This window comes from Acomys russatus, chromosome 17, assembly GCF_903995435.1.
Source record: "Acomys russatus chromosome 17, mAcoRus1.1, whole genome shotgun sequence".
NCBI lineage: Eukaryota > Metazoa > Chordata > Mammalia > Rodentia > Muridae > Acomys > Acomys russatus.
The window spans coordinates 20,770,601-20,792,841 of record NC_067153.1 but is presented as its reverse complement, the minus strand read 5'-3'; the positions used below and the strand labels follow the sequence as shown (position 1 = coordinate 20,792,841).

The following is a 22,241-nucleotide window of genomic DNA, read 5'->3' as shown; positions in this document are numbered from 1 at the left end:
GAAACACCAACCCTCCCACAAAAACTTTGACTCAAAATATACCCTGCCTACAAGACATGCAGGCATAAAGATAGAATAGACACAGAAGAGATTAAGGGAATGTCCATCCAATGTCTGGTTGGACTCAAGACCCACCCTATGGTAGAGAACCAAACTCTGACACTATTAACAATACTCTGCTATGCTTACAGACAGGACTATAATAAATTCTTAAATCCTCCTTTGTTCAGAGCCCATGCAGCCATAGGACATTTTGCTCATTTGGATGAGTCCATCTAGTTCTCTGCTCTGTGCTGCATAACTGTTTTCTCTTCAGCATCACTATTTATTCTAGCTATTAGAAGAAACTAGAATTGTAAAACATTTACTATCAAATTTAATAGGATTTAGTTTAAAAAGCACTTGCCAAGTCCTCTCCAGGGGAAAGACACACACACAGACACACACACACACACACATACACACACACACACATACACAAATACCACAACCACCACCGCCATCATCACTATCAACATCAAAAACGATGATGATGATGATGTAAAATGTTATGACTCTGATTACATGGAACTTTAACATGTTCATTGCTTGCATGAAAACATAAAATGTGGATACATTTATGCACTACACAGTTCTTGTTCAGGTGGTAAGCATGCTGATACATTAAACATGGGTTACTTTCCGAACATAGTAGGACTAACATGTGAAGCATGATCTTTCTTCAAGGTTGAAAGTAAATAGAAGATTGACTTACGTGATGTTCTTTACAGCAGATGCTAAAATGACATGTTGAGTCAAAGTTTAATATTGTTTTAAGAAAGTATCTTGGAAATCAGACAAGCCTGAGTTTTAAATATGGTTTGTTTTCTACAGTCTTGAGAATGTAATTCACTATTATAATGCTGCAGTTTCTAAAGCGGGTAAATTATTGGCAACTACTTTGGAACAGGTATAAAGAACTCAGAGGTTCTATCCACCAAGGTAGAAGTTTAAACAAGGTAAGCAAAAATGATGATGGGAATTACGTAGCATGTGGTAAGAGATTAATAAGCGACAGGTCTCAGTTTGATGTTTCCTGTGAAAGCTTATGAAGAGGAAGTGAAGTGGTCAGAGCTCTGATTAAGACACACACACATCTTCCCTGTGGGGCAGGAATAGGATGGGCCAAGAGTGCACAGAGGATCTCCGAAGCAGAGAACCCAGTGGAGAGAATTGTACTACAGTTGTGGCTACAGCTGTGAGAATTTCTGAGGGGTAAAAACATGCCACTTAAAGCTCCTCCACTTTTTCTCTTAATTTTAATTCACCCATACTTGTTCATATTATGGAACCCAGTGTGTTTCTTCCTACATGTTCATGTGTGCATTGACATTAACCGAATATTTGTCATACTCATCACTACAAACATGCCATGCCAACATATCAGGCAATAGTGCCGTGTGTGTAGCCCTGTCCATCATGAAAAAAACCATCCCTAGATATTCTGTTGGATATAAATTAAGGCATCATGATCTTTATTTACTTCTGAGAGCAGCAATTTTCCTGGGATTGCAGTTGAGAAATCAGCTTATAAATAAACCATTTTGTTTGTTCCCTGAACTACCTTGTACCTGGCAGCGATGTGCTGACTTGGGTATTGCTGAGTTGTAATGTTTACACAAGGTCTTTGAGGGCAGAGGTGACATTCCTTCTAAGTCAGAGGAAGTCAAGTTTAGGAGACTGATTTCAGTTGGGTATAAGGCACACAGTGTATTCATCAAATGTACTGTCAAGAGTTCTATCATTGACAAGAGGAATTTCCTTTCTCTAACTGTGTGCCACTTAGACTGACTTCTTTCATGAGAACTACAGGGCTTCTTAAGTTTTGAGTCACATACATGCTTGGAAGAAAAAAGCAGTAACCATACCAAAAAACGATTCTTGAGTATTCATCTTTCAAACGGGCCTTATATACATATATGTCCGTCAGTTCCATTTCACAGAGAGAATCTCTTTTGTGTGTTCACTGTGATGAGTCTTAAACTAGGAGTAAAAGAAAAGCCTCTCATCCAGGAAATGTCAACTTTATCCTGAAGTATAAGCTCCCATGGCAAAGCCAGCACATAACCAACGGAAGCCGGGCAACAGGCAGGCCCTGGCTACTTCATCCAGATTGCAGCCATTTCCTAATTGCCTGAAATCTCCCAAAGAACTTGAATTTTTTACTTCTTCTTTCTGCCTAACACAAGACACCCTCTGACATACACACCTTTCTATTTTCATGATCATTTGCTCCTTCTAGTCCATCCTTTTGTGTTCATTCCCATTAATACCACCTTCCCAGAGATCTCAAAAGTGTAACTGGATTCAGCAGTGAAGGGAGCACTGGCTGGGGCTGTACAGCAGAGTCTAGATCTTAGCTTTGACCTCAATGACCTTGAAGATGACCTGTAGTCTCTGTAAGTGTTACAGCTCTGAAGAGAAAGGTATCTTGGCAGTTGGGAGCCAAGGAATACCACTAAGTCACACTGCAAAACCAGCCTCATACAAGAGATGTATTGGGAGAAAGAAAGAAAAAAAAAGAAAAAAAAACCAAAAAGGTGGCTGCCTTTGGTTGGTCAAGAAGCAACAGAAAACTAGGCAAAAGACAGGGATTTCATATGGGATTTCTTAAAGGGGCAGAGCCTTCCAGAGTGATTTCCAGGATGGGGGATTTGTGGGATTTCAAGCTCAGAGCTTGGAGTGAGGTCAGGGATTGGGGAGAATTCAAGTCCTCAGCTTGGGTTTTTGCTCTGTATGGAGGAGGCCAAGTCCAGCTGTTAGAGCAGGTTGAGTGTTCTTGTGGGTGGAGCCAGGCAGTTGGAAGGCCTCTAGGGAGGGGCATAGCCATTGGCAGGCCTCAAGTGGGTTATAGTCACGTTATGATAAGCAATAGTTTTCCCCAAAATTTGTGTGATGAAGATTACATACACATACATACACACAATCAACATTGAAATGTAGCAGTATTTATGTGAATATAAATATAAATGTATTAAGTCTATAAATACATTCATATCTACACATATGGCTACTGACATATAAATCATAATCTGCATTTATATCATTTTAACACTAGCCCATCCTCAGTGCCTAAAACCGTGCCTGCCACATAAGCATTCAATAAATATTTTTATCATGAGTGAATGGATGACTCATTGGAGCTCAATAGATACCAGATTCTTCCTAAGCTTCATACGAACACTGGGGAGTTTTTTGCTCCTGTTTCCCAGCTGTGACCTATTAGAGGAAAATTGTGTAATCATGCTAATTGACTTCATAACAAATTTATGATTTCCAATCTTAGCCAGGCTCTAAGTATTTCTGCCTAATCATTCAGCATGTCTCTACTAAATTCCCTTTCATTTTCTTGAAGCAGCAGCTCCTGGTGCCACCTTTCCCCCCTGAGTTCATTAGGCCTTCATCGCCTTCTCCCTTTACCCAGTCAGCAGAAGCCCTGAGGTTCCTCACTTCATGCATCCCTTCTGTCTTACTTTCACCACCTTCTGACCTTGCTCCAAGTCTCTCCTTTGGCTTCTATATCACCCCTTATCTATATATTACCCTCTGCTAATTGCTGACAAAATTCTCAAGGTCATCAGCTCTTCCTGGCCTCACATACCTGTGAAGGGGAACAAACAATGAATCCATCCATACCCAGCTTTGCTTTCTCTTGCTGTGGTAAAACATTCTGACCAAAAACAACTTGGTGAGGAAAGAATTGGTTCTCACCTACAGCTCACAGTCTTTCATCAAGGAAAACCAAGACTGAAACTCAATGCAAAAACCCAGAGTCAGAAACTGAAGCAGAGGCCTTGGAGGGACACTGCCTCCATGGCTTGCTCAGTTTAACTGCTTATATCACATAGGATTGTCTATCCAGATGTAGTATCGTCCACAGTGGCTAAGCCCTCCCATGACAGCCATTAATCATTTAAACATCCCATGAGCACACCTACAGTCCAAAATGATGAAGACAATTATTCAAGGGAGGTTCCCTCTTCCAAGGTGATTCTAGTTGTTCAAGTTGACAAGAACTAACCAGTACAAAGTGATAGAGACACAATGATGGGTCATTTGTGATTTATCAGAAATGATAGCCTAAAATGAAGAAAGCCAAACTTATGCAATTAGAGAACCCTTGGCTCCACATAACCTCCTGAATCTCGAATTAAAAAAAAAAAAAAATACAAGTATTAGGTGGCAATTAACATAGACTTGTATAGCCCATTGAAATAATGTTTGTACAACATTAAAATGAAGAGAATGATTTAAAGAATGTGACATGTACTGTAGTTACCTGATAATGAAAACGAGAGGCTAGAAGACTCAAATGAATTATCCAAGGTCACAACCATCATCACGTCACTGTTTCGACTGAATCAGTCCTTACATTAACTTGCAGGCTCTGCCTATGAGATCATGTCGGTTTTCACTGGCCTTACCCCACATCAGTGTCACAGACCCTTACTTTATGTTTTGCCTTTTGCCCTAGTCCTTTAGTCCATGACTTTATCCCTCAGAGGTTATGATCCCAGAAATATGCAATGTAATGTGTGAGAATGTGGTGTCAGGAACCAGGCAGACACTAGCTATGTAACATTTGGCAAGTTCCTTAATGAAGTTTTTAATCATAGATAGATGAGGATAATAATGCCCAAATATCATTCATTCAGTGGAAAATAAAGTGAATCAATACATGGAAAGCACCTAGAACTATGCTTATGTACACAGAGTGAGGACTCAGTACATGTGGACTGTTCTTCTACAGGGACTGTGTGAAGGTTTTCCTTTTCCTTCACCATGTAATATCACATTACATGTGAATGGCAACTTGTCAGGTCCATCAGTCAAAACCTATTGAATGCATCTCATTTTTCCTTGCTCTTCTAATGCTTTATCTTTTTTTCTTCTGAGTAGTGATGTAACTCATCTCTTCTGCTTTGGCAATTTCTTTAAAAGCCATTGGCCACTACTAAGATGTGCCTGGGGTAATCCCATTTATCTCTCTAGACTTGTGTTATATCCTTGCCCTCAGCTTTAATTAGTGGCAATCAAATTACTAAGAAAGACTCCCAAGGTCCATTGCCCTAACCTCAGGAACTTGTAAATTGCTCCAATAATTGTCTGGTTTTACATGGCACAACTGATCTTCAAAGGAGGGCATCTAGGTGGGCATAATCTAATCATAGGTGTCCTTAAGAAAATTAAGCATTCTCCAGCTACTTAAGAAGATGAAGGTGGGAAGGGGGGAAGAGAGTTAGAAAGTGTGGGAAAGATGAGAGATGCAAGGAGGCACATGGGAAGGAATTGTGGGTAGTCTGTCAGGCTGGCCAGGTAATTGCTGACCAATAGTCAGTCTTGGCTCTTCATACTAATGGAGAAAAATCCTTGAGACTAGATAGTCTATGAGCATCAGTTTTATGTCTCATGTTCAGGGGTCATAAGTCCCAAGTCAAAATGTTGGCTGCTTTCACATATTTACTATTGTCAGTTATGAACTGCTCTGAAACTGGTTTTATAGGGCATAGTTGACCTTCAAAGGAGAGTATCTAGGTGGCCATAATCTAATCATATGGGTCCCTAAGAAAAGTAAACTGGAGGCCCAGTCCTACTTCCAAGATGTCACACTGAAAACTGCATCCCCCAAAGGTAGAGAACAATATGTTTTGATAAGACAATTGGCATCGAACGATGGAAGGGGCCTAGTTTGTTTCATCCGCCCTGCAAAAACGCTTATCCATTTGTGAGATTAGAGTCTTTGTTACCCCATCACCTTCCAGAGGCACACTTCTTCATGCTCCCTTGCATTAAAGGTCAAGTTTAAATGCAAATTTCCCAGGAAACACGAGTATTTGAACAATAGAAGCCAGAAAGAAAACAGACATCCATTTGCAACTATGAAGAGCTAAATTCTACCAACAACATAAATGAATTTAAAAGTAGGTGTTTTCTCAGAGCCTCTGAAGAGTCCAACCAGTACTTACCTTGAACTTAGCCTCAGGTGTCTCCAAGCAGAGCCTTGCCCAGTGTGCTTGAAACTTCTGACCTGCAGAAGTAGAAGACAATAAATGAGCAGTACTTAAAAATGCCAAGTCACTGATAATTTGTTCTGGGAATGACAGGAAATTAATACAATATCAGATGAGGTGGTGCATACCTCTAACCTCAGCACTCAGGACATAAACAAAGGAGGATCATGAATTTTAGAATGGGCTGGCTACATTGAGAGCTGTGGCAGAGGAGTTAGACAGGGAAGGAGTGGAGGCTAAAGACAAAGAGAGGGAGGAGGAGAATAAATGAGGAAGGAAGGAGGAAAGGAGAGAGAAGAGAAATGGTCATATCCAGGGCTTTGTAAACATGTAAAGTGGTGCTTCATAGGAGTCTAAAGTGTTAGGGCATGTTCGGCCAACTATAGAAGCTAGGCCTTATGGAAATGGCCATTTTTAAAGGCTTGTGTAGTTAGGGAGTTTGTGGACTGAGCAAGCCTGGATCATCTGGGATAGGTATCTTCTACTAGAGATGCTGGGTTCTCTGAACCACTGGCCTCCATGCTACTGTTACACAACATACAATAATAACATAGAAGGAAGGGAGGAATGGAAAGATCAATTCACTCTTTCAGAAAGTTCTGTATTATTCCAAAAGAGGAAAACCAAGGTTCTTATCCCTATCTACCACAAACACACAATCTTTACTCTGAAGCCAATGCCTCCTTGAGTAGCAAATAAAGGGGGATACAGGGCAAAGACAAGACAATCAGTAATGAAGACTCACAAATAGGGCTTGCACCTCAGCAATGACACCGTGGTCTCTCCATGGGACAGCTATAGAAGTGTTTTAGCTCTGTACTGGAGAGGATGAGCATCAGCTCTGGGGTGAGAGGCCATTCACTACCACTAGCCAGGCGACCATCTTCAGTGTAACACAGGGCCTGCAACTCTGCTCTCGTCACATCTATGAAAGTAGGAGAGCAACAGAGCAACAGCAACTCACTCACTGGCTCAAGGTGTGGGTTAAAGAAAAGAATGGTTTATGGAGCACTTTTCTTCTTGCCTGGCACTTGCTAAGTGCTAACTAAATGGTCATAATTAGAATTATTCATGTGTTCACTCAAAAAGTATGTATTAATCATCTTCTCTATGCCAGCCCCTGCTAGGCAATGTGAGAATACAAAGATGGATGAGGAGGAGCCCCTATCCTCAACACTCTCCATGCATTATGTCCATATGTAACTTTTGCATTTATTCATGTATGTAAATTATCCTCTGTGTGTGTGCCTGTGTTCTTTGGGAGTGCCCGTGGCATGAATTCTGCACTCAGTGCAAATTGCAGTGAACAAAGTCCTGCTTTGAAACACAAGAGAAGGGTGGGGGTTGCTGATCCAGCCATCCAGCTTTCTCCTCCTCAAAGGTGGGTGGCTGTTTGCTCTGGGAACACTGACGATATGACCATTAAATCATTTCAGAGTGGTAGAGCTGGGAGGTCCTAGCAAGGCCTTCCCTCACACCCACCCTGTTCTGCCACAAAGAAGGGTGTTATACCTCATACCCAGCGACAGGCAGGCCACAGGAAAAGAGCTCTTTGTGCCAAGTTGTTCTGCCCAATCCTCCAAGTGGGGAAGCAAGAAACGATCCATCAGCCTGGTTGTCTGGGAATCACTGAACTCCTCAAAACAGACCTATTAGCTGAAAGGATAAATATTTACTCTGAGTTCATCTGAATAACCAAGAAAGGGAACTCTGTTTTTTGTCAGTAATAAAAAAAACACTCCCACCTAAGTCTGGAATTAGAGCTTTTTGTCTTTAAATCTCCTCTGCCTAGAATCATTCAGACTTCCTGTGAGAGACTAGATCAGGATTTCCTTATGGCCTCCAGCGCAGCTGGGGCTGGGGAGGTAGAGGAGCACCAGGGGAGGCAGGGGTCATCCTACATGGGGAGTGTTTCCTTTTACTGCAAAAGAATGTGTGGCCTCTGCCTGGCCCTTAGTACACAGGTAACTGAAAGAGTTGCCCTCGGGAGAGAAGGTGCAGAATGTTCTCTTAAAATGCTCCAACCGGTGAAACAAGAGATTTTAGATAAACAGCTTTCAGAGGACCCCATTTCCTGAGCTATGCTTTGATCACATGATGACACCACCAGAGAAAACACTGTTGTTATCCTTCCAAGGAAGATGTTCCAGAAAGAACTATTGTCTGGGTCAGAGAGGGGAGGGTTTGACTGCCATGGGGGAGGAGGGAAGAGTAGAGGAAGAGGCTGGGGCAGAGGGATGGAAGAGATAGGACATGGATCTTACTCAGATAAACCTAGGGTGTTTGGTATGACACAAGCTCTAGCTCTATTTTCCTCTTTTATGTCCCCACCTCTTTTGTGCAGGCAACATTTCCCTGACAGAAAAATGTTCAGATTCTGAAAAATAGGCCTTTGTCCTCAATATCAGATTCAACTCAAGGCCTGGAGTACAAAAGTTATTCAGAAAATATTAAATGAAGGAGAATGTTCCATGACTGACGTTCTCTCCTATCTCTCTGACTTCTCGTGTCTCTCTCTGTATTATGGGGATAATCACATATTCTCTAAAGTTGTATAAAAATAAAAATGAACATGTATGTATTACCACAGAGATTGGTGAGTTATCAAATCTAGAAAGTGTAAGCATCAATCTTCATATTAAAGGACATTAAATTGACAAGTTATAGAAGTTAGATCATGTAGAAATTGTCATTTCAGAGGCTTATGTAGTTAGTGAAAGTGCAAGCCTCCAATGAGCTGGGATAAGCAACCTATGCCAAAGATGCTCAAGCTCCCTGATACCCATCATACAAGACAGCTAACTTTACCTGGGCTGAGCAGAATGCTGCCTATGCTCTCAGGACCAGTTGGTACCCTGTAGACATAATCAGAGAACCATCACTGAAGAGGTACAGCTCAATGGGAAGATGATGCTTCTCCACTGTTAGTCTAACCACAAAAATATACTATGAGTCTGCTGCCCTAATCAAAATAATATATAGATGAAAGAAGAATAACATATCTGTCTCTTGCCACAATGGAAGCTGCTCTACTATTTCCCTCATGTCGTTTCTTCCTATACAGTATAGGCATAAGTGCTCAATGCACTTTGGAAACAAAATTAATAAATGGGTGAATGAATTAATGGGAAAAATGGGATGATGAGCCTCAGTTTCCTCTTGGGTTGCCGGGGGCTTTCTGTCTCTTATTCATTCTCACAGGTCATTTAGCTTCCTGGTTGTTGGGGTTCACCTTAACCACTTTGCAATCACCTGTGGATGTTGAACCACCGTGAATCCAAGGTGGGGGGGGAATGAGGCAGAGAGGCAGACAACCTTGATCTTAAAAGGCTGAGATTGTTTTATTGGAACAGCAAAGGACCTCAAGCTTTCCAGGGCATAAAGGTTGAATGCATTTAAAGAAGCTAGGGGTGGGGGAGGCAGGTATATATACATAGGTAGTTAAAAGGAAGTCATAGCTATGGTTTTTGTTGCTTGACTGGGATCAGAGTGGGTTGTTTTCTGTACCCAGGCATATCATTTCTGCTAGTGAAGCAGAAGGATCAAGCTGGGGACAAACAATTCTTTATGGCCAGAGGCTATTGTCCAGTACAACCTGAGTCAATTCTTCATGACCTGAGGATATTATCTAACAACAGGTACCTGAAAAATAATGTTTCATTGCACAATCTATACTTCTGCAGTGTCTTGGAAAAGAGGGGGGGGGAGGGAGTGCTTGGTTCTCTCTACATTATAGACACTGTTACATAAAGATGCCAGTCTTGCCCTCACCTTTGTGTCTGCTGTGGTCCACATTCAGGCTCTTCCTACAGCAGCTGAGAAACTGACAGGCTTGACCCAACTGTGATTCCACACAGGATAGGTTTATGATCTCTGATCTTCCCACCTCATAATAAAAAATTGTTTCCTTGAGAAAAAGAAGTAGATCCAACCCATATTTGAGAAGAGGCCACACCCTCTCTGTGTCTGGACATAGGTAATTTGGGTGAAATTTGAGGTTGGTCCTAGAAACTATTATGAATACAGACAGTATTTTCCTTTATTGTGTTTATATTGTTGATCTATATATAATAAAATATTTCTCAATGTATATTTATTTCATATTAATATATTTGGTTTTTATTTGTTTTCAAAGATTTATTGGGCACTCTATTCTGATGGTTGGTTTTGGTAAATACTATGAGAGAAATGTCACTTAGCTATTTGTCTATGATTGCTTTGGTCATTAATTTTGGATGTGCTTGTGTTTCATGTTTCCTCAGAAGATGGACAGAAATGCCTATTTACCTCACAAAGGATACCTACAGGCCAAAACTGTCTTTCTATCCAAGGTTAGATTGGTCAGGCAATGAGTTCCTGGGGTTACTTAAGAAGCCCACCCCCATTTTCCTCTGAGGTCCCTCTCTTGCAGTGTCCTTCTCTTCAACCACTCCCACTGTCTATTGTTTCCCCTTCTGAGAGAGATTCAAGCATCCTTCCTTGGTTCCTGCTTGGCTTCTTTGGGTCTGTGAATTGTAGTATGTTTATCCTGTACTGTATGGCTAACATCCACTTATAAGTGAGTATATACCATGTATGTTTTTCTGTGTCTGGGTTACCTCACGCAGGATGATCTTTTCTAGTTCCATCCATTGCCTGAAATTTTCAAGATTTACTTGTTTTTAATAGCTGTACCACAGTTTCTTTATCCACTCTTCAGTTGAGGGACATCTGGATCCTTTGCAGTTTCTGGCTATTATGAATAAAGCTGCTATAAACATAGTGGAGCAAATGTCCTTGTTGTATGGTGGAACATCTTTTGGGTATATGCCCAGGAGTGCTATAGCTGGGTCTTGAGGTAAAGCTAGTCTTAATTTTCTGACAAAGTGTCAGATTGATTTTTTCGAGAGAAGAGAAACTGTGGGCAGGGCATCTCTCAGACAAGCTGGAGACCTATGACAGAGTAGGTTCCTGGGAGGATATGGTGGTGACTCTAGCTGACACTCCTTGTAGTGGGGATCATGGAGCCTGAAAAGGACACCCTTTACCTAGACATGACTCCTAGTGGAAGGAGGAGAACACCAACCCACCAAACATTTGACCCCAAATTTACCCCCCACATGATGTTCAGTGATAAATATAGAGGAGAAATTGAAAGAATGTCCAACCAATGCCTGACCCAAACTGAGACCCACCTCATAGGAGAGATCCAACCCCTGACGCTATTAGACACTCGGCTATGCCTGCAGATTGGAGGCTAGCATAACTATAACTATTTTCTGATGGGCCCCATCCAGCAGTGGATTGAAGCAGATGGTGAAATACATACAGCCAAACATTATGAGGAGCACTGGGAGCATTATGGAAGAGAGTGGAGTCTGGAGGAAAGGATATAAGGAACCAGAGGGGACAGGAGCACCACAAGAAGACCAACAAAGTCAACTAACCTGGGCCTAGGAGCCTTGTGGAGACCGAATCCGAATCACCAACCAAAGCCACACAAGAACTGGACATAGGTGCCCTACACATATGTACCCAATGGGGAGCTTGGCCTTCAGGTGGGTCCCCTAATAAGGGGAGTGGGGTCTGTCTCTGATATGGATTCTGTTCTCTGCTTTTTGATCACTTCCTTGTGGTGGCGCTGCCTTGCCTGGCCACCATGGAAGAAGATTCCTGATGTGATTTGTTGTGCTAAGGTGGGTTGGTTGGGGAGCTCTCCTTCTCTGAGGGGCAGGGGAGGGGAGATAGGGGGAAGAGGGACCAGAGGAGAGGATGGAGGGGGCTATGATTGGAGACTAAAGTAAATAAACTAATTAATTAATTAATTTAAGGTAATAGTAGAAGAAGAAGGAGAAGAAGGAGGAGGAGGAGGAGGAGGAGGCCTGGGTGAATCAGACAGCCACACCATGGAGAAGGACATCCCAGTGTGAGTTACTCACACTAGCTATATTTTTGGAGCCACGATGCAACTTGAAGGCAGCTTCAGTAAAGGGACGCCCACCCCACAGCAATTATTTACTGAGTCTTCTAAATTTCATGATCCTTGATGATTAACTTTCTTGTGAAGTTCCTGAGCTTCCCCTAACCCTTCATTAGGAAATCTTTGCACTGAACCCTGCTGTAGTTCACTTGGCTTCTGCATCTTCCTTTCCTCCCACCAGAAGATAGCATGCTGTGAGGTGGACTGCTACCAATGTAAAGTTGATAGCTAGGTACCTACATATGTAATGTTAAACAAATTCCTAAAATAGAACTTCTGGTCTTTGAGAATGTTGAATATATGGCAAATGGAAAAGTGGTGAGTAAAACGTTACCAATTTCTTATACAACAGTGAATAGAAATTTATAATCTCAAGAAATGCTAAGGAATCTGCTTTTGAATGCTGTAAACCAGTCATTGGTGTTCCTTAGCTGCCACATGAGTTAGCTGGAAGAGAGACGGGGTCCCAAATGTACTTGTGGATCTCAAGAAGGAGATTTCCAGGAAAGATGATGAAAATGAATTGGCACTCGTTAGCTGCATGTGCTCACTTTGTAAGCAGAATTCAGAGGAGGTGCAAGTAGCTGCGATGTTCTGACTTGGAAAAAGAAAACATCACAGTTTCTGTTTCTCCAGAGAGCCATGCAAATCTTAGTAATAAATAAGTAAATAAATAAATAGTCACAGATTCAAAACAAAATCAAGAATTTGTGTGATTCTTGGTAGTAAACATCACTAAATTGTTAAAGCTTTTCTTCATATGCCCGCTTATCTGGGTAACATTACTTCCAAGAATCATAAGGGCATATTTAGATGGAACCATCATCTCAAAAGAACCCTGAGTACTTCTTCCAGAGGGTGCTTTCAAAAGAATCATGGGAGTGGATTTGGACTAACAAAGTGAGTATAATGTGAGACATAACAAATTCAAAAAAGCTTAGAGACAGGTGTACAGTCTGAGGATAAAGATTATAGCTCTCTACTTTTAGAAAGCAGGCAAGCTAAAAATAATCTATTACATTTTCTTGAAGAATGTGGTATTTTTACAAGTTATATATTGGAATGGTAGAAGAAATCAAACAAAGCACCTCAACCCCAATGAACTGAGGTTTACGGTTTCTATACGTCTCAATGCATCCTCTATGACATCCATTCAAATGAAGGTGCACATTTCAGTGCGCATCTGGCCTCAGCATTATATGGCACACATCTGGAACAGAGAACTTGTCTTAGTTATCTCCGCATCAATACGGAATATAGTCAAATAAGAGTTCTGTATATTTCTGGACCTGATACATATATGAGTCACATTTCAGGGATCTTGATAGAGGATTTGTAATTATGGCAAGCAAAAACCACTGTGGCAGGCTTATTTACATGCTGTTAAGAAATCCCCACCCCATGGTTGATCATGTGACTTGTACCTAAAGAACATGGGGACACATGACACAAGCATCCACTTGAAAGGCATATTGCAACAAAATTGCAGTTTTGTTCTGTCTTCCTCAGTACTGGGATTCTTGAGCCCATGTGAAGAAGCCCAGTTTAGCTTACAGGAAACACATAGGCCAACTAAAAGCAAGTCCCACACATGTGAATATTAAGCTGACTCCATTGATCTTCCAGATAACTGAAACTGCAACAGTGAACTATGGCATCAAGTCTAGGCTGCCCAGCCTATACTGTTGACTTAGTGTCATGGGATGAAATGGTTATGTTAAACTACCAGACTCTGAAGTATTCTGTTACTTGACAAAGGCAAGTGTGTTTCATTTGAAATAAGACTATTTAAATTGAGATATGAAGACTCAGAGGAGGAGTATTTGGCAAGTCAAATGAACAGTATACTCAGTGGAAGGAATAGCATAGGTGAAGAAGGAATCCTAAGGAATGTTAGCACAAGCTGAGCAAGAAGAGTGACAAAACTATCGAATTAGCCTGGTGAATCAAGAGTAACCAAAGTATTCTGTATTTATTCATTGTGTTCAGGAGTTGAATCTTTGAGTGTTTTCATGTGTAAGCCAGGTTGATGGGGGCAGAACATGGCTTGAAAACTTCTGCAAGTATGGCAAAGAAGCAAGAGAGAGCTGCCTGTGCAAGGCCAATACTGTTGCATCTCACCTGCTGACGTCTTACTGGCAAGTGTTAGTTATATGGATGAGGCCAAGGACGGCGAGAAGACAGAACATTCTGCTCAAAAAAAATTACAGAGAAACACATTCCACAAGATCAAGTTACACCTTCATAGTGGCACTAATCACTGTGGCCCCAAAATGGAAACACCCCAAATGCCCACTCACTTGTGAGTGAACGGTAAAAATGAATTTCTACACAAGGGGATTGTTTTTGGCAATGCAGTAGTTTGCTTTACTGTTGCTAAGATAAAATGCTTACCAAAAACAAAGTAGGGAGGTGAAAGATTTATTTGGCTTACACTTTGACATCACAGTCCATCAATGAGGAAAACCAGGGCAGAACCTCAAAGTATGAACCTGGAGGCAGGAACTGAAACAAAGACACCAGAGAAAAATTGCTTATTGGCTTGCCTCACAGTCAGCTACCTTTTTAGCCCATTCAGGCCCTCTTGTTTAATGATTATACTGCCCACAGTGGGCTTCCCCCCAACGACATCAACCAGCAATCAAGAAGATACCTCTCAGACATGCCCACAAGCCTTCTGATGGAGGCAACTCATAACTATATAAAGGCACAGGAAAGCTAGCTTGATGGAAATGCTCTGAAGTAATTAGGGGGAATGAAAATCATTGACATATTTACTTACAATAAGCAAATTTTATGGGACATGAATACCATGCCATGTAGATATTAACTAACTAATGGTACAAATGAGACTCTGGCATTACACCTAGCCATGGTTGTAGAGGCACTATGAAAGGATTGGTTAGATACATGTGGAAATATTTACAAAAACTCTCTCTGACTACTGTCTTTCTTGAAACAGTCCCTGAGAATAAAGTTGTTTCATCGAAAGTATCACACAGCATTTTATAATTTTTTAGCTATTAAACTTTATCTATAAATAACAAGCATCTTTAATTTTATCCTTTGAGCTACTGCATTTTAAGTTGGTACACGTGGTAAAAAAAAAAATTGGCTCACATACAAGCAACTGCAATTAATGAAGCATGCCCTACTTATTGACTTTTTATATAATATGTACAACAGAAACATACTCTTACAAACAGGTCAAGAACTACAAAATGTTCACTAATTGCTGAAATTTGCTCTTCTCTTTAGAATGAAAATGGATTTAACAATCAGAATCACTATTCAAGGGGTAATAGAAGCAGGAAGGAGAGACCTCTGTTATTAGCTAATCTAGCAATTATTCCCAAATCAGAGCTTGTGTTCTACATGAATATCAACTGAGTTGGTTGAGGAGTTGCAGCTGGAGATGTGAAAACAGCTGCCTGCTCTAATACAAAATTCCTTTGGTTTTGGAGCGTACACTAGCATTAATCCAAGAGATCTAGGATGAACCACATTCCCTAAGCAGAAAATGCCTACTTCTATCATAGGCCAGCAGCAATCCCTCACACTTCCTTTCCAGCACATGGGGAATGTGCCTGCTATGACTTCATCCCATTTAAGAACTCGTACAAGTCAACGTTTGAAACTTAAGTAAACCACTGCTCTGAAATGTGGTGACTGTAACTGAGCTCCTGGGCCCCGGGTAAGATTAGGGAATTCTCTTCTCACCACCTTCCCTTTTAATGAAGAGACTCGGAAGAAAGTTTCAAAATGAAGACAAGACACAATAATAATTGAATGTCACTTATAGCTTATGATACATCACAGGCACTGGTTGTAAGCTAAAACTTATTTCACAAATATCCATGAAGTACTTTGATGAGAGCCTTTCATTTGCTAGGTACTGTATTTGTTTTACTCAAACAGCTACCTTGAAAGATCGTACTACCTCATAGCTTTTTTATTCTGGTCATTTTTTTTTTTTTTTTACAATTCAAAGCCCAGCGTCCTCATCTAGAATATTTCATACACATCTCTTGAACTTAAATGAGAAAATTTAGCTTGAGTCCTCTTCAACTTCCACATACTGGTCTATTTCTCTTTTTACAAATCATCAAGCAAGCAAAACAAAAACAAAAACCTTAAACATGTATGCATTTAATCTCTAATTTTTCTCCTGAAATGTTCCTGGCTCCTACTTAACTTATAGAACTTATAATCACTGCAGGACTTCTTGCCAGAGTTAACTCTGACCTGCCAATTGCACAATATCAATAAACTTCTTGCTTGTCTCTGACCCTCCACTAAACTCTATGAATCAGGCCAACAACACCCTCTCACCAAAACCCTCCCATGACGCTGGTGTAGTGGTGCGTTTTTGTGATCCCACAACGAGGGAGATGGACACAGGGTGGTTTCTAGTGTGCACTGGCTATCCAATTAAGCTTGTTAAACTTTTGGTTAAAGAGACCTGGTGGTAGATGACATTCCTCAGGATGACACTTGAGGTTATCTTCTGGCCTACACACACACACACACACACACACACACACACACACACACACACACACACACACTTCCAATGGCTTATATTGTATACACACTAAAATAAAAGAAGTATTACCATGACTACAAGACTTTCATTGAGCCACTGTCTTCTCTCATACTTTATTCCTTGTCATTCATTCTGAGCTCATGCATTTTGACTTCAGCACTTTGCTGTTCTTAAAATATGCCAAAGGCCTTCATACTCCTCTCTCTACACAATAGTTTACTTTATTATTTTATTTTCCTCAATGTTTAGTCTTTTTACAATCCATATACATGACTCCCCACCTTCTTATGCAAATGGAAAATTTTCAGCAAAGACTTCTTGACCACCCTATTTGAATCTGCACTCCACACTTGCCATTCTTGGAATAACTGTCTCTTTACTTGGTTTTATTTTCTCATGGGAATACTTACCATCTTGTGATGCATTACATCTCCCTTGAATGAGAGCATCACAGAAACAGGGTTTTTGAAATTTTTAATTCATTGTCAAATCCCCCCCCCACTATCTAGAAAACCCCTGTTCATAACAGGAACATGTATTTTGCATAGTGTGGCAAATATTGAATACTTGATAAATTGAGGGCTACTGTTATTACTGTTACAAGTATATTAGACAGAAAGCAGAGAAATTGAGAGAAAATATTAAGCACAAAGTAGACAGTGGAATAACTGCTGTGAATTTCCAGAATCCTATTTTGAACTTTATTCAGAACATCACTATGCAATCACACTTTTGTGTTCACCTCTGCACATTTCTGAAAAACGTGTCCTGCAAATTATAGATGGCCTTCTCAGATCTCTGCCTAATGCCCTCTCCTAGTCACCGGGTGACAAATGGTTTGGTGAAGCTCTCTATTTTTCTCACAGAAGAACACTGTGCATATCCTCTGCTTTACAGAATAGTTTTACTTGGTTTTTTTTATTCCTGTGGAGCATCTTGCAGACCCCATTAACTCTTAGCTTCCTCAAGTCCTCTCCCATTGGCAAAGGAGCTTCAAATGTTTAGTCGTGGGTGTCATAGAAAGAACACAGGGACAAGAAGTAAAGGTCTATAATAGAATCCTGTGTGGTGATAGGGAAGTAAGCCACCTTGCTGAGCTTCCATTTCTCCATAAAGGCATTTTTTAGATCAAATTTCACTGGGAACTCAAGGTTGTCATATAATTGTCTTATTTGTTCACATAAGAGGCTACATTATCTTCATTTCTAACACAGTTCTGCTATGTCAACATAGCTGACAATCGCAGGGAGTGAACTATTTATCTCTGCAGTTGTATTTTGTCTAATTTCCTTTTTCTGGGAAGAATTGTAAAAGGAGGCCCCTAGAATTGTCTTTAGCTCTGCGGTGAACAACTAATTTGAAACCACAGGGTGCACTCTGAGAAACTGCAGGCTCACATCTGATAGCCATTTCATGGGAATGTGCACTGGCCCCTTAGTTGTGGTTCTCCACAGAATCCTATGATGAGCGACATGCCTCCAGCAGATGAAAGCTACATGGTGGCCTGTGCCAGAGACCTCTGACTATAGCACTTGGCATTTGCTGATTTCTGCCTGTTTGTCCTATGTGGATATTTAAATCTTTGGTATTTCAATGAAAGTCACATGTGGCCAAACGGAAATGCTATCTCCAAAATAATGTAAAGTGGTCTGAGAAAATTAAATTCTAGCATTTAAAGATGTATATACAGGCAATCTTTTCAAGCAAAAGGCCTTTTTTAACTTTAATTTTTTAGGAGACTAGGACCTTGCCAGATGTCAACACCTTTATTATTAGTAGGTTCTTATTTTCTATCCATTTGGAGAAGGGGGGAAGTAAAGTTAGAACAAAAACAGGGCAGAAAAATGACATGATAGTTGCCAAATTAAGAAACATAGACAAGTGCATCTTTGAGAATAAGTAGGGAATCCTGAACCATATTATTTAGGACATACCATTTCTCTGCTACTTTTAAATGGCAGGACTTTGGGCAAATCATTTCACGTATGGCCCCCAATGTTTCAGACTAGTAATGGCAACATAAGTGTTTCAGTAAGAATAAAAAGCTCTCTGAAATTATGGAATATTTAGGATTATCCTGGAGTTTGCTCTTTCCTATGGTCTTAGCACATTAGAGACTTGAAACTCTTCCTGAGCAAGGGATATTTTCATTTTTTCTGTATTTCCTGTTCTGTATCAGATAATATGCCAGAGAACCTAACAGCAATGTAAAGAAAATACAAGGCTAGTTTTTTTTTCACATTGGAAGTATTATTTGTAGGAAGAATGGATTATTTTGGCTTCACAGAAGAATTAATACTTTTATTCTACCCAGAAGACTGATTAGGGATTTTGTATTGCACATGGAAGAGATAGCACTAAAACACAGAAGCAGGAAAGTATATGGTGGCATAGGGGATGTTTACAAAAATAACATTGTCATCTGTTGGTCAATTGAAAGAAAGCCTTGAGGATGGTATTGAATGATCTCAAATAGAGAGGTGAATTTTTATCTCAGTGCTTCCATAGCAGAAAGTTTTCATATGATGCAAGTGTAAGTGCTGTTCATGGTCTGTGAGTGGGGAAATGCACCTGCCACCAAGACTGACTGAAAACCTGAGCTGGATCTGCAGGACACAAATGCCAGATGGAGAGAACTGACTCCAATGAACTACTTTTGACCTCTACACTGGTGCACCTATCTCTCCACAATATTGGAAATAATAAATAATTTTTAATGATGAAATCATCATCCTTTTTAATGTAGAGTCAGAGGTATAGGTTAACACCCAGATGTGTCACAAAGGAAGGAGTGAAGCCACAAGAATTCACCATGAAAAATGACTATCCCATGAAGATAGCTAATATGACCTCTATTCGATTAAAAACAAACAATCAGAAAACTCCACAGAAGCATGAGTGTCCTGTCTTATCAGGAACAAACTAAAAACCATAGAGTAGCCCTAGATTTGGTGATTACCTACTACTTTCAATGTATTTTCTGTACATTCATAACCTTTTATTGACATATAACTTAGGCATTCATACAACTAATGTGTAAGTGATCAATTTGATGTTATACTGAAATCCATCAATGTAATACCCATAGAAACATACTGAAAAAAAAAAACCCATATGATCATCTCACTAGATGCATTTGACAGAATCCAACACCAATTCATTTTAAGTCTTTGAGATATCACAGATACAAGGCACATACCTAAACATACTAATGGTAATGCACAGTAAGCCTATAGCCAACTAAATGGAGAGAAACTTAAAACAATCTCACTAAAACCAGGGACACAACAAAGCTGCCTATTCTCTCTCTATCCTTTCAATATAGTACTTGAAGTCCTAGCTAGATCAAAAAGACAACTAAAGGAGATCAAAGAGATAAGAACTGGAAGGGAAGAAGTAAAAGTATCAGTATTTGTGAATGATATGATATTATTCATAAGTGAATCAAAAGTTATACCAGGGAACTCTTACAGCAGAAAAACACCTTCACCAAAGTGGCTGGATAAAAAATAAACTAAAAAAAATCAGTAGCCCTCCTTTATACAAAAGACAAACGGGCTGAGAAAGAAATTGGGGAAAAAAACATCCTTCACAATATCCACAAATATTACAAAGTATCTTGGTGTAACTCTAATCAAGTAGGTGAAAGATTTGTATGAAAAAAACTTCAAGGGTTTCCAGATGAGTCCTTAAGTTGATTATATGAGACCCAAGTAGACCCATATTTATCACCATGCAGAAAACTAAAGTCCAAGACCCTTAAACACCTCAACATAAAACAAGAGACACTAAATCTGTTAGAATAAGTGTGGAGAAGAGCCTAGAACTCATTGGCACAGGAGACAACTTCCTGAACAGAACTCCAACAGCCCAGGCCTTAAGGTCAACAATTAATAAAGGGTACCTCAGGAGGCTGAGAAGTTTCTGTAAGGCAGGAGACACTGTTAACAGAACAAAGCAAAAGCCTACAGCCTGGGAAAAGATCTTCACCAACCCTACATCTGACAAAGGTCTAATATGCAAAATATATAAAGAGCTCAAGAAATTAAACACCACCAAACCAAATAACCCAATCAACAAATGGGGCTCGGCACGCACGGGAGCCATATTTGCCATGGATGCTTGGCCATCCATGCTCGTTCTTCTCCAGCTGAGTAAAGCGGCACTGATCTGCACCCTCACTGTCTTCCTCTGGAATTACATAAAGTTCAGAAGCCATGTCTCGAAGATATGACTCCAGGACCACAATATTTTCTCCAGAAGGTCGCTTGTACCAAGTGGAATATGCCATGGAAGCTATTGGACATACAGGCACCTGTTTGGGAATTTTAGCCAATGATGGAGTTTTGCTGGCAGCAGAGAGGCGCAACACCCACAAGCTGCTTGATGAAGTCTTTTTTTTTTTCTGAAAAAATTTGTAAACTTAATGAGGACATGGCTTGCAGTGTGGCAGGCATAACATCTGATGCTAATGCTCTGACTAATGAACTAAGGCTCATTGCTCAAAGGTACTTATTACAGTACCAGGAGCCAATTCCATGTGAGCAGTTGGTTACAGAGCTCTGCGATATCAAACAGGCGTATACACAATTTAGAGGAAAGCGTCCCTTTGGTGTTTCTTTGCTATATATTGGCTGGGATAAGCACTATGGCTTTCAGCTCTATCAGAGTGACCCAAGTGGAAATTACGGAGGCTGGAAAGCCACGTGCATTGGAAACAACAGTGCTGCCACTGTGTCGATGTTGAAGCAAGATTACAAGGAAGGAGAGATGACCCTGAAGGCAGCGCTTGCTCTGGCTATCAAGGTGCTGAATAAGACAATGGACGTCAGCAAACTGTCAGCTGAGAAAGCAGAGATCGCCACCCTAACAAGAGAGAGTGGAAAGACAGTGATTAGAGTCCTCAAGCAAAAGGAAGTGGAACAGTTGATCAAAAAACATGAAGAGGAGGAAGCTAAAGCTGAATGGGAGAAGAAGGAAAAAGAACAGAAAGAAAAGGATAAATAGACAAAATCACGGATTTTATAACTCCTTAGGGGAACCAATTCAGTTAGAAGCTGTCCTGGCAGACTTGATACCCTATGAGAATATATAGGGGGACGTAATCCCCCTCAGGAACAGTCATAGGGGAGGGGAATAATGGGAAAATGGGGGGGGGAGGAATGGGAGGATACAAGGGATGGGATAAACATTGAGATGTAACAAGAATAAATTAATAAAAAGAAAAATAAAAAAAAATTAAAAAAAAAAAAAAAAAAAACTAAAAATAAAAAAGCAAAAAAAAAAAAAAAAAAAGAAGCTGTCCTGGCCTTCCAACCTGGAAAGGTTTCCTTGTTTTTTCTTCTTTAACTTGCCTATCGGGGAAATAGGACATTACATACTGAATTGGGTCCTTGTCATGTCTGTCCAGGTGGATGTTTTATTGTAATGATGGACATTTTTATAAACATCTTAATCTCAACAAATAATTTTTTGGAATAAAACTTGGAATGATTAAAAAAAAAGAAAGAAAGAAAGAAATGGGGCTCAGAATTAAACAGAGAATTTTCAACAGAGGAATATCGAATGGCTGGCAAACACTTAAAGAAATGCTCAATATCCTTAGTCATCAGAGAAATGCAAATCAAAATGACTCTGAGATTCCATCTTACACCCATCAGAATGGCTAAGATCAAAAACTAAAATG

General features: G+C 40.3%; 1 protein-coding gene across 1 annotated transcript; it reads left to right on the top strand.

The window, feature by feature from the left end:
- The first annotated feature begins 20,658 nt into the window (after positions 1-20,658).
- Positions 20,659-21,619, top strand: LOC127201204 (proteasome subunit alpha type-4-like). Its single transcript, XM_051159604.1, is given in 2 exon segments — positions 20,659-20,952; positions 20,954-21,619. Coding segments are annotated over 2 exon segments (789 nt in total). The 5' UTR covers positions 20,659-20,772; the 3' UTR covers positions 21,563-21,619.
- The last annotated feature ends 622 nt before the right edge of the window (positions 21,620-22,241 follow it).